This window comes from Platichthys flesus, chromosome 13, assembly GCF_949316205.1.
Source record: "Platichthys flesus chromosome 13, fPlaFle2.1, whole genome shotgun sequence".
Taxonomy (NCBI): domain Eukaryota; kingdom Metazoa; phylum Chordata; class Actinopteri; order Pleuronectiformes; family Pleuronectidae; genus Platichthys; species Platichthys flesus.
In genome coordinates this window covers 13,136,788-13,149,412 of record NC_084957.1, presented here as the reverse complement: position 1 = coordinate 13,149,412, position 12,625 = coordinate 13,136,788, and the positions used below count along the sequence as shown (strand labels likewise).

Below are 12,625 nucleotides of genomic sequence, written 5' to 3'. Positions count from 1 at the left end.
GGTGGAATTCGAAGGCGCCCTCATACTGTGTGTAGTCCGTGGATGGTTTGACTGTTTCTTTTCGGGACACACGGCTGCAAGCGGGCGACTTAACTATCCCATTGTTTTCTCGCTCTGTCCTAGCTCGTTGCTGATGGTGAAATTAAATCCAGCTCTTATTTCAGCGGCCCTGAACAAGGTGTGGACGGTCCCTGACCGAACTGTAATACTTGAGGAATGTGTGTCTTTTGTTTGCCTTTGTCAACCCTGTGTCACCATGCAGGTGGGTAGAGTGGGGTCAGATAGCTATGATGTGTGTGTTAGTGTTTGTGTGTGTGGTAGTGTGTGTGTTGAACTCCAACAGGCAGCACAGCTGAGTGTAGGAGGGGCCACCTCCTCAGCCTTGGTGTGTGAGTGAGTCCTCTGCTCTCAGTCAGAGCAGGGAGCGGTGTGAGGAGGGGAGTGTGAGTCTGAGAAAGGGGAGAAACTTTTGGGATATGCTGGCCGTCCACTTCTCTTTGGGATCCAGCTCTGAGATATTTCACTGTGGCCGTTGAAAATGCAAGGAAGGGCCGGAAAAGCTCCAAAGAAGGAGCTGGTCATTGAGAGTCCCCAGCAGTACAAGAGTTTGACTGCGGCCGAGGCTGAAGTAGACTCTGTGCCACAGGTGGTGGTAAGTCATTCATGGACTTCATATACACTTAGGATAGATGTTTAAGATTTATTGATGTATCTGCTTTGGCTTTGGCTGTTCTGCTGAACAAGTACATCTTACACTGTGCTGTGAATGTCATAAACTGGGTCCTGAAGCAGGTGTCAGGTGGTTTGTGATCTCTTTACAACAGTGGCAGCTCATTAGAAATCTGCAGCGTGAGCACCGGCAAAGAGGAATGTTGAACTCTACCAGCACTTGGGATGCAGCACACCATTTCCTCAAGTTTATTCTGAAAGGTTACCTCGGCTTGTAAAACATTTTTATAAGGCTCATACATCAGCCCAGTGTTTTTACAGAGTCTTCTGGACAGTCAGCAGCAGCAGATTTGATGTATAAGTTATCAGGGAGGAACTTTACACAGCTCCATTGTTTCAGGCAGTGATGGGAGGAGTGGGAGCTGCAGCTTAACAGCTGCTTTGCTGTGGAGAAGAAGGAGTGGAGGAGATGGTTTCATTAGTGTCTGTTTTATGCTCCCTCCTGGGATGACAGAGTGTAGTGATACAGAAGTGAAACATGCAATTCATATTGTTTTGGTTTGATTACCTTTACCAAGGAGGTTTTGTTGTCGCCCAGGTTTGTTTGTGAACAAGATTGCGCAAAAACTCCTCAACAGATGACCACAAAACTTAGTGGAAGGATGTAATCGGACTCAGAGAAGAGAGCATTAAATCTTGGTGCAGATCCAGTTCAGGGGTGGATCTTGACAAAGTCCTTTTCAGAACAAAGTTCACACTCAATATAAAAGCAACACAATGTGAGAAATAACACATAGTCAAGATAAAAACAATTGTAAAAACAAGTTTTGAGGAGTGATAAAGAAGAGGACACTGACTTTGCCAACTCAACTCTACTAACCCTAACCCACAAATCAAGCATATTACGGAGACTGATATCTTTGAGTGTATGTCATTTGGGGCAGCTTAATTACATTTAAGGGAACTGTTGGTGTGGTGGAGGTTCGTGCTCTACTGCATTCAAGGTTGCAATATTTTCTGACCAAAGTGAAAACCAATCCCATAACAGCAAAACAATATAAAACAGGGACTACACTGTGTCAGCACTGTGGTCTGAGGGGAATGACGGAGCTCTTGCTTGTAAATGTTTGTGTTTCTAACTCAGTGCTGAGTTTACTGTGTGGTTGACCACCTTGAGCCCCTGACAAAGCAAAGTGGAGGAGCCCAGAGGGCCTGAAAAGGGACAATAGTCAGTGACGACACACTCCATCACTGGTGAGATGAGGGCACCGTCCCTGCAGTGAGGTCAGATCTTACACCAGCTGCATGTTTAAAAGATCTGTATGGTGAAAGCACTTTAATTGCAGAGGGTCTTAGTTCTGCAGCCTCAGCTCCACGTATTTGTGCTGTAGGAGTTTTTTTTGCAGTTCCCTTACTTTCTCCTCCTCATTGTTGTTGTGATGGGTGTCGCACCCCCCGAGGCTGCTCATTATTAACTCCTGTCACTTCCGTAACAAAAGCTCACTCTCACTTGTAGAAGGTGTTTGGTAATTCCCCTGGGTTATTCAGGTTTTACATCCGCCCTAAGAGGATTCATTTTCATCTTCATTTGTTGGTCAGTTTACGCAAACAACGTCTCTACTGATTTCCATGAAATCTTGAAGAGGGATGGGACATGACTTTTTATATATAAACAATAAAAAAGGAGCTAATTAGAGTTTGCTGACAATTCCAAAATTTTGTTTCACTTTACTTCACATTGGGAGATAGGGTGTTTTTTTGTGTTAAGTTTTTATTGCACGTAATTCCTGGATCTTGATGAAAAAATATATGGAAATATTTATGAGCAATTTGATGCTGATCCAAATAGAAATCTGGATCAAGTGGATTTAAGTGTGGTTTCATAAGGAGACTGTTGACAGAGGTATGCACTCTGTTCTAGTTTCTTGGGAATTACTCAATATGAAAAAGCTGTTGTGTGTGTGTGTCATATGTTTTTCCAGGAAGACATAGACACTAACATGCACCCTATCTCATCTTTAACATCTTCCTGATCGACTTGTCCTGTCTGCATTCATCTCTCCTGTGGTTGAGGTGAAATATTTTACTGATGTGCGACTGCATTTAATTGTAACTTCATGTGTGGTGTACCCACATGAGCCGTCGACTGATAATGTGATGACCTGCTTCAGCTGGCAGACACGGTGGCACCATCTCCACTCAGCCATCCTCTTTCCTCGTCCTTGAAGCTGATACAAGCAGCTCCTGCCCCCTCTGTCGGCCTTGGCGTGGGCTGAGCTCTGTTATGATCAGAGGTTGCTAGAAACATGTATTTAAGCAGGTCAATGTCCGTGACTCTCCCTCTGAGATCATGCTCGTGTTATCAGTCCCAGATGTGGACGCAGCCCACGAGCCGGGCTGTCGCTCAGCCCTCACGTTTAGCGATGTGTCGCTGTTGATTTTTTTATTCTTTACTTTGCTCACTCCCCGGCTGTGACATTTATCCTCCTGTCCCATCAGCTGCAAGTGTTGACAGCTTATTTGCCATGGCCACAGTATCTGCGCAGCTTACTTGGCCACTGGAGTTTAGTGGGTTAACGCTGTAACATTACGCAGATCCTATGAGTTGATTTACCAGAAATCCATAATCACCTTGGATCGTATATAGCCACATCTGCTCTCGAGAGTCGGCTATAAAAAAACGACATAGAGTTCATGAACTCAAACTATCATCTGATCATGAATTCTTGTGAGTACACTAAAGCAAAAGAGGATGATGAGGGTTTGTTTGAAACTCCAGTGGATAAACAAGTATGTGTTTAAAGTGAAGCGTGGTGTTTTATTGTTTTTTCTTGTTGTGCGTGTTTGTTCTCATGGAGACATAAGCTCGTCCAGACCTTCCCGCTGCTCAGTCTGATGTATTCGCCCTGATAGATTTATCACATTGTATCCAACAGGAGGCGTGTTTGTGCTATCACCCATTATGACAGCACAATTAGGTCACTCAGGCTCAATGTAGAGTCAAGTCTGTGCACCGCAACACATCTGTTTCTATGCATGGGTATGTGCTTGCTCTAAGAATATTATAATATTATAGTATATTATTATAGTATGTGTTTTTGCAGCATACAGTGTATTTCCCTCAGTGTGTGATGAGATGACCTAAGAGATCATTGGTCTGACACCATAGAGCAAGTCCAATTTCAGTCTCATCCAGTAGATTATGAAGGATTGTGGTCTGTTACCTTTCATTACCTTATCTTTCTGTCCCTTTATTTCCTCTCATGTAGATAAGAAAGGCATAAAAAGAGCCAATATCTTTCCTCATAAAATCTGTATTTTTCATTTTAGATCGGAAACCCTACAAACGTACAAACAATTACTTTATTGACTGAGTGCTTCCTCTGTGTTTTATTTTCCAGGTGAAACCCAAGGTGATCGAGCCGCTGGACTATGAAAGTGTGCTGGTGCAAAGAAAGACCCAGATCCTCAGCGATGTCCTCCGAGACATGCTGCAGTTCCCCCTGGAGGACTTCGAGGTGAGTCTCACACCCGATTATCTCCTGTTTCCTGGAAACTGTCATCCATCACAAAAAACTGATACTAAAGTCAATATGGCTGTGGTGATGAAGCTGGGTTATACTGGTGAGGAATAAAGTATTAGTGGTGGAATGCAACTACTCTGGGAGAAAGATATGCCATAAATAATGGTAGCAATCAGTTCAACTGCTCTATACAGTGACTCATTTAATTTTTTTGAGACTGTGCTATATAACCACACAAACTCAAGTATTTATTGTTATCTGTCCCACATCATTGTTTTCCCACCCACTTGCATGTTTTCTTTTGTTGTGTTTGTTTGGACTTCTCTGTCTTTTCCTTCGTCCCAGGCGTGGCCGCTGCTGTGAAAACTGGGTGGGGTCGCTCACAGAGGCTTTCCTATTGTTTATGTCCTCGCATGCTATAGCGAGTCAGGGGCCATCTGTTTAATTGGCTACTTTGGTCTCCTATGTCGTGATTGAGCAAATGTTCGCTGGGGCCGCATTGAACGTGACGTACACTGAGGTTGGAAAGTCCAGAATGGAAACCTGGCCACAGTGCGGGTTCTCCAGGAAGCGACGTCTCTCTGAAACATGTTTGTACCGACAGCAGCGATGAGACATAGAGCGCATCCTCAGATCTGACCCTGCCAGCTTGTCTCACGCTCCACTGGAACTTTTATTGAGTCTGGTCTTTTTGTCTTTTATTGTTATTATTGCCCTTGTAGGAAGAGAAGTCTTTGTTTCACCAACCATCATCACTTTAACATCCTTTTGTCTGAATGTTTACACCCTGGAGAGTAGAAATCCCTGTGAGGTAAAGATACTGAAGCCTTTGACAGAAAACTTTTATTTGACAGAATATACAATTTGGTCTTCATGTTGAAGTTTTACATAAAATATATTTATACTAATATTTATGCGGGTATAATATCAAGCCTCAATTACCTTACCTTGTCATACGTGTTTCATATTGACATTATTACTTTTTAGAATAGGGTTAATATATACAATATATATATATATATATATATGAGACAATAAAGTTCTAAGGTTATTTTGTGAGTTGCTGGCTTTAAAGGGATATATGTTTATTTATGGAGTATATGGAAATATTCAGGTGGCCTTTTCATGTATTACCATGTAACCACTCAATTTTCTATAATCCATTGTAAAGTGTACAAACTAATGAGACATAACAGTGGCAGTGTGGAATAGAGTAAAGGGGGAAATGATAAGAACAAAGTTTGTTTCTAAGTCGGAGGTTGTTAACAGTGTGTAGGGCCTGCGTAGCAGCTGGGTGCTCAGTGACAGCAAGGGCAGCCTTGACTTTGTCTTCTCTAGTATCACACTCCTCCAGCCCGCTGCTATGAACACAACATACCAGCGTCAAACAAAGACGGTGGGTTGTCAGGGGTGGACAGGTGATTCGGCCTGAGACACATCCAGTGATCGAACGTAACATCTGCTTCTGCCTCGCCAGGCTCCTGTTTAAGCAAGTGCTGAATCAGTCAAGGAGCTTTCGGTGGTCGGAGCTTTCAGTGAGTGTGTTCATACGGAAAAGGGTTGGTGCTGAATCAAGGCCAAAACAGACTGAGAGAGCGTCTTTGTCTGTGTTATTTTTGTATGAATCCTTGGCCGTTCCTCAGTAGTATAAAACAACTATCAGGTCTCTTCCCCACTGGCACATCTAAAGTCATGTGTTGGTACTGTTCTTTAGTGGAGCCAGTGTTCTTCTCCATCTGTTTTGGATCTGGGAGCTGTTGGCGCAAGGTACTTGGAGGTCTGTGTGTGCTCTCTGTGCAAGAGACCTGGAGAAATTTGTCCTGGATTTCCAGGAGGGGGCCCCAATTTCCTTTCTCTCCTCGATTTGGAGGTGGAATCGAGGTGGCCCATCTCTGCAACAAAATACCACAGATCAGAATAGTATTTTCTTTTGCTTTTCTTGAACCAATTTACAGTTTCCAAAGCGTTTCGAAATACACCACATGCTGTGAGTCTTGGACATATTAGGGTGGTAATGTTCTGTATTTTTGAATCTATCAAAACATGTTGATGTCTCTGTGGCTCTCAGCACCGAGATCTGTTGGTTCATACTGACGCTATAAACCTAAAAATACAAAATGGGTCCCAAAAGTATATATATCAGCAATGCTCGTACGGCTCCATTGTTTTGGTCCAGGCTTATATATCTCAAAGACTATTAGATGCACATAATGTATCTTAATGACTTTGGCCAACCCATGCCCTCTCCACTTATGCTCCTTACTTGAAATAAACATTAGGACTAAGTACAATCCATTTCAACCATGCACTGAACCCTTCAACCTGTTTTCCCACCATTAAAGTAGCAGAAGGGGATTTGGACACACCCTAAATGCACTTGCTCCATGCACTGTAGTCCATGTGCATAGATTGTTCAACTAGATCCCGAAATGTTGTTGATGGAGCTGTGCTGAGTGCCGCTATAATCAAAGCTAAATTAAGACTTATTTCATAAAAGAATCTCCCTGCTGACTTTAAACCCAATTAAACACTTCCTGTTTCCCAGCCCCCGGCTCCCTCTCACCTCCATGGCTGTTTATTTCGCCTGCTTGGACTGTAAAGATTAGCATCGTCCCTACAGGAAACCTGCCTGAGAGGAAGAAGATGACCTCTGGCTCCCAAATACACACTGGAATGTGTCAAGACACAACCATTATACACGTTTAAGTATACAGCACCAAATTGTGAGCAGGGGATAATGGCAGTAACTTAGCATTTTTATCTTTGTGTCACTGAATGATCATGATTATTGTATAAATTACAGTTGTTTCTTCTTACCTCACTCATATAAGCTCCTTTATGTTCAGTATTAAAACATCAGCACAAACTAGAAAGACTAAGTAAATATATAACTATTGTTAAACAATCACTTCTATGTGGGAAGAGATGGAAGCATACACTAACTCCGACAATTTGCTGCAAAAAATATTTATTCATGAAAATGGAGACATTTTATTAATTCGAATATGATTTTATAAAGTGATGATGTGATGTGAGGTGCTGTGCTGTGCTATGAATGTTATGTTGCTATGCTATGCTATGCTATGCTATGCTGTGCTATGCTATGCTATGCTATGCTATGGTTTATGTTATGCTACGTTACATATTGCTACATTATGTTATGATACATGATGCTACGACAAGTTATGTTTATGTTGTGTTGTGCTACTCAGTGGTGTGTTTTGTTACGTTATCTTACTATGTTATCGTATCCTATGCTATGCTATGTTCCAATAGATTCCTTTTCCAATTTTCCCTTTAGTAGAAGTTTAGTAGTAGTTAAGATGTTATTTTGTTTCGGAAATTGAAAAATTATAAAGAAGAACGAAGAATTAAAACTGTTCACTTGATTAAATCTGTAGTGGACTCTACTGTAAACTAACAACATGAAAATATTTCTGCTCGGAGCACCTTTGGTTAGACAAAAATAGAATCTATAAAAGATAATGGAGTATGGAGGTACTGTATGAAATCCCCACAGTCGTATAAAAGCACAGCTCACACTTACAGCTGACGAACATTTGACTTGCCAAAAACCAGATCTCTGTTATTTCCCTCTAACTCGGACAACTGCACTGCGATCACTTAATGGTTGTATTTATATTTCACTGGCAGGGATTAACGTGCGATCAGATGCTCTTTATTTTTTACAGTCGGACCTAATCCTCCTGCCGAGGCCTGATGGTGGTGATGGTGTTGGTTGCAGTTTTTCAACTCGGGGCATTCAGAGTTTAAAATAAGATCCAGCTTTGACACTGCGTGTAATATTTTATGTACTTCAAAAGCTTATTTCAATTTTGAAGTACAGCTGTTATCTCAAAATCTATTTCGGCATTAGTCACTGTGAGTACATCTCCTTTAAGAGGTCCTGAATTATAACAAATGTAATATGTAAGAAGGGAGTTTAAGGATTATTAGTGTTTGGATGTATTTACTGTGGTTTCCAAGACACTGTTTGTTTCTGTGTCTTGTCCTGTAAATAAAAAAGAACAGAACATCTCCAAACCGTTTTTTTTTGTCTTAGGGGGGGTCTACATCTAAAAGCTCAAAAGTGGGTTGCATTTATATCTGGAGAATTTCACATCATCCATAAGAGCCCAAACAGTATTATTCCTCCTTATAGGTTAGTTACAGTTGGCCGGAGTGGATGTTATTACTTCGAGACTTTGTTAAGAAAACTTTGAGAAAATGAATAACCTCATAGACATAAGTTACCTAAGTAGGCCTGATGTTTTTCATCAAGATTCATGAATTGTTCCCTGAGAAAACAGCGAAAAGGGGGGAAAAATATCGTAATGATAAAGAAAGTAAAAAAGGATACTGGATCACCCAGAAGAATGGGTTCTTCTGTGACCCATACTGAAGTTTTGTCTAAATCTTTTTTTTTTTTTACATAATTCTGTTATCTAACAAACCAACAGACCGGGGTAAAAACATAATCTGCTTAGCGGAGGTAAAAAGTTAACGCATTGATCGTTTGTCAATGATTTTTCCACTTAATATATTGAATTGCGTCTGAATATGATCGTGGGGATTTACGCTGCGGAGCCTTGTTTTCTGTTTCTGCCTTGAAATCCTTGTTAGTCACTTTTTAAAGGGTTCAACAAAACATTGGAGTTGCTGGGACGCTGTTTACCCACAGTGTCTGTACAGCGGCAGGGAGCCAGACTCAGGGTGTGTCCCTGGGTCCTGGAGCTGAACAGCATGGATAAGCATCCTGCCTCCCTCACACTCTGCCTCTTTGAACTCTCAGGAAGACATCAGCTCATTCCCGAGCACAGAACAATATTTAACTGAACACCCAGGGCAACTGTGTCCAGCTGTGACCACAAACTGTGATACTGAAAAAAAGAGAAATGTCCTCCACATTTTGTTTCAATTTCACTTTTACTATGTTTTGTTTTCTTATGGTTGTAAAGTCTTTGTTTCTCATGCTGAGTGAAAATCCTTCTTTGTTTTGCAGATCGCGACTCTGAGGAGGCAGGGGAGAACGCTCTACCCCACAGTGCCTGAAAACGCAGAGAGAGGAGCCCAGAGTTTGTTTGTCCAAGAGGTGAGCTGATTTAAACAGCCTGAAAAAATGTGGTTATCTCAATCAACGGTTTAGTTTGAGCAATGGAGTCATGACCACACAGTTTCCTTCCAAAGTTAGAAAACCTTGGGTCATTTTAAGAAACATTTTAGTCAAAATCTGATACCAGGCTAACGTCAATCACACACCCACACAGTTGAATTAGAGTATTTGATTCTATCAAAAATGGTTTTAAGGGGCTTTGTACATTTATATAACAAGGGTACCAGACATGTGTCCTTCCTGCTCCTGACCCTGACAACTGCTCTTATATGTAAGAAGGGAGAAGGTACGACCTGCTGTGAGAAGTGTGAAACAGGTCCAGCAAGTTTGAGAGTAATACTGAACCTTAGATCAGTTGAAATTGTTATGCATTTTCACCAGAGGGTCTATTTACACCAGGGGGGGCTCTGAAATGATAAAGTGCAATTCATTTCTAGAACCCACAAGTTTATCAAACCTCTGGTTATTATCTGACAGCTGAGTCTTCAGCAAGTCGACTGTCCAGCGCCTCAGCAGCAGTTCGTTCATCTTTTTTTAGATTTTAATTGCAGTTGGACAGAAAATAAAGTTTAATATTTTCAGTTGGTGCTGATAAAATTATGAAATATGTCTGTGAGGGGGGAAGAATGTTTATTTCCTCTAACCCAGCGCAGTGGTTTTACCCTCCAGCCCAGGCACACTGCTCACACTGTCTCCCTAAGCCAGAGAACAACTGGCTGCTGACAGTTCACCTTCTAGGTCAAAGGTGAGCGTTTATCGAGCCTCCATCTGAAGTCATAAAGAGACAAAAACTCCCAGTGCAGTGTTGTGTGACATCACCATGACAGCTGTGGAGATTAGCCCAGCGAGAGCCATCTCTGTTTCCGATCGCTCTCCTGATCAGGTTGCATCTCGTCTTCCTGTCGGGGCTGTTACTGTAAAAGGCACGGACTTCTGTAGAAAGATACCGGGGAGCTGCTCCCATCACCGACTCTAACAATGAACAGATGTCTGCTTTCCCAGTAAAGGCTGATAGAGATTCACTCCCTCTGAGTTTGAGTCGGTGCATGGGCAGACTGAGGTCACCACACAGTGCACTCTTCTTCTCTTGAAGGATTGTACTTTCGTTTCTTCTAAATGACATTAATTGTGACTCATCTTAGGAAAGTGTTAGTTTCAAACTTCCAGATACTTTTCCACAACCCCTTGAGTACAACTGATATGTATATTGAACTGTGTTGACCTGTCATGGTGGTTTTTAATTCTCTTGCCTTGTGTCCTCCTCAGTGCATCAAGACCTACAAGTCTGACTGGCACGTGGTCAACTACAAGTATGAGGATTATTCAGGAGACTTTCGACAGCTTCCACAGTAAGTCTGTAGTTCAAAACCTCCGCACCACTGTGTTTACAGAGGTAACGTGGTCGTGTGCCAAGACATTCTTATGATGGGCAAGTAACAACACAGCGGCTCTACATAATACATGGACTCCACAGATTTGAAACTAAAACACATGGTAGGCTCACTGTCACGCTCAGTTTGAACTTTTTGTCTCCTCCCTCGGACACGATGTTGTCGTGACTTAATAACAAGGAAGAGGAAACACACAGCAGAGAAATAAGTCTTATTTCCTTGCAACAAAAGAGTGTTTCCTTTTTTTTTTCACGATGCACTGGATAATTCCCGACTGCAGCCAGAGTGGAAACCACCCTCATTGTCTGCCGATTGTGTCATCAGCTGCAGCCTGCTCCCTGGAGACTATCTGCTTTACTGACAATATGTCAGAATCCGAGTTGACTGTGACCTTGACAGTGAATCTGGGGAAGTTGAAACAATACACCGTGACGTGGATTGCTCTGTCAAAAGCTTATACACGTATTTCAAGTGTTTCTTACAATTGGCACAGTAATGTGTTTCCACGAGCAGCCGAGTGGTGCTTTTCATCACTGCTGGAATCTGCTTTGAACCTGATGTTGTTCCCGTCTCACTCATTTTGAAACAACTGCAAATACGCACCAGAAACAATCTCATGATGCGATCACGCCAGTCACGATGTCCGTCGACATGTGGTCCATCCAACCTATCAGCTCTCGGTGGTCATTACGTGCGAGCGCACCGTTCTGACGGGTTGGCTCAGAACCAACCGAACACCTGTTAACACTCATGACTGCATCGTGCACGGCCGTGACGCGCACACACACACACATACATGCCATGCTGACTAGGCTGGTACTTGCAACAAATTGACATAAGGAAAATCACAAAATAGAAATTCACCAAGTACTTAAGCTTAAATCAAACCTGCCACGGACATTGGTGACAGACAGAGCAGATAAGATAAAGTAAAGGGCTACATTAGCATTAAAACGTATCTCAATATCAAAAGTCACAAAAACTGTCTCTTATAGAAATGTCAAAAGTTTAAATGCATACAATTATATGAGCTTGTATGTTTGCATGTAAAATCTTCTTTGTAGCTATTGTCGCTGGATCAACTGTTGGAGCCCTCTTTATCTTTATTCAATTTAGGAGATTGAAATTTTACGATGCAGACATTAAAGTGTCAGTATGTAATAATTATGCAGCCATTTCAGAGTGTTTATTAACCTCCACCTGTGTATTGATCATATTTTCCTAGCAAAGTATCGCGGCCTGACAAACTGGGGGTCCATGTGTTTGAAGTGGACGAGGATGTTGACAAAGATGAGGTGAGTTCACGTTCTACTTCCTCAGTCAAAAGACTTTAACAGTGTGAAAAGTGACCCTGTTTTTAGATTATGTTGTATTAATATCAACCTTCCCAGAAAAAGATTGCACAAGATTGTGTTTAATTCCTGATTGAGTGAAAAGCATTCTTCAGACAAAGGCGGAGGCTCCGGGAGGTCAGGGGTGAGAGTCCGTCCTTCTCAGCCTCTCAGTCAACTCCACATCTGACAGAGCAGGAGCAACTAATGAGAAGATCCAAATGACCCCTCATTCATCTCCTACCGCTCCTCTGTCCTCCATCTATCCACAGCAGCTGTTATTAGGGGGTTTTCAAACAGGGAGGATGCTTTTACAGATGAAATTAAAGGAATTTAACTTCTCCTCTATAATATCCAGGATTAATCATTTTTTGTTTTTCATTATTATTAGTTTGAACACATCTAACATTTGTCATGTGATTTGCTTCATAGCAAGGGTTAGGGTTAGGGTCATGGTTTGTTTGCTACTTTTTTTTTTTTATCCTTGACAAAGTTTTCTAGTGCAAACTGGAGTTAACATAGAATGAACTCTGTGATTTCTCCGCCTCTCTGGGGACCAGTGAATGTTGTCTAGACACTGATGAGGAGAAACAGGCA

At 41.9% G+C, this 12,625-nt stretch overlaps 1 protein-coding gene across 5 annotated transcripts in view; it reads left to right on the top strand.

The window, feature by feature from the left end:
* Positions 1 to 12,625, top strand: part of LOC133966916 (dedicator of cytokinesis protein 9-like) — a 71,735-nt gene that overhangs the window by 27,805 nt on the left and 31,305 nt on the right. For 4 of the 5 annotated variants that reach the window (XM_062402020.1, XM_062402019.1, XM_062402021.1 and 1 more), the window contains exons 2-5: positions 4,071 to 4,187; positions 9,196 to 9,285; positions 10,573 to 10,655; positions 11,923 to 11,992. In XM_062402020.1, the coding sequence (XP_062258004.1) occupies positions 4,071 to 4,187; positions 9,196 to 9,285; positions 10,573 to 10,655; positions 11,923 to 11,992 (360 nt within the window). Of the gene's footprint in view, positions 1 to 458; positions 653 to 4,070; positions 4,188 to 9,195; positions 9,286 to 10,572; positions 10,656 to 11,922; positions 11,993 to 12,625 lie in introns of those variants that run through there. The other variant, XM_062402023.1, reaches the window with a different exon arrangement.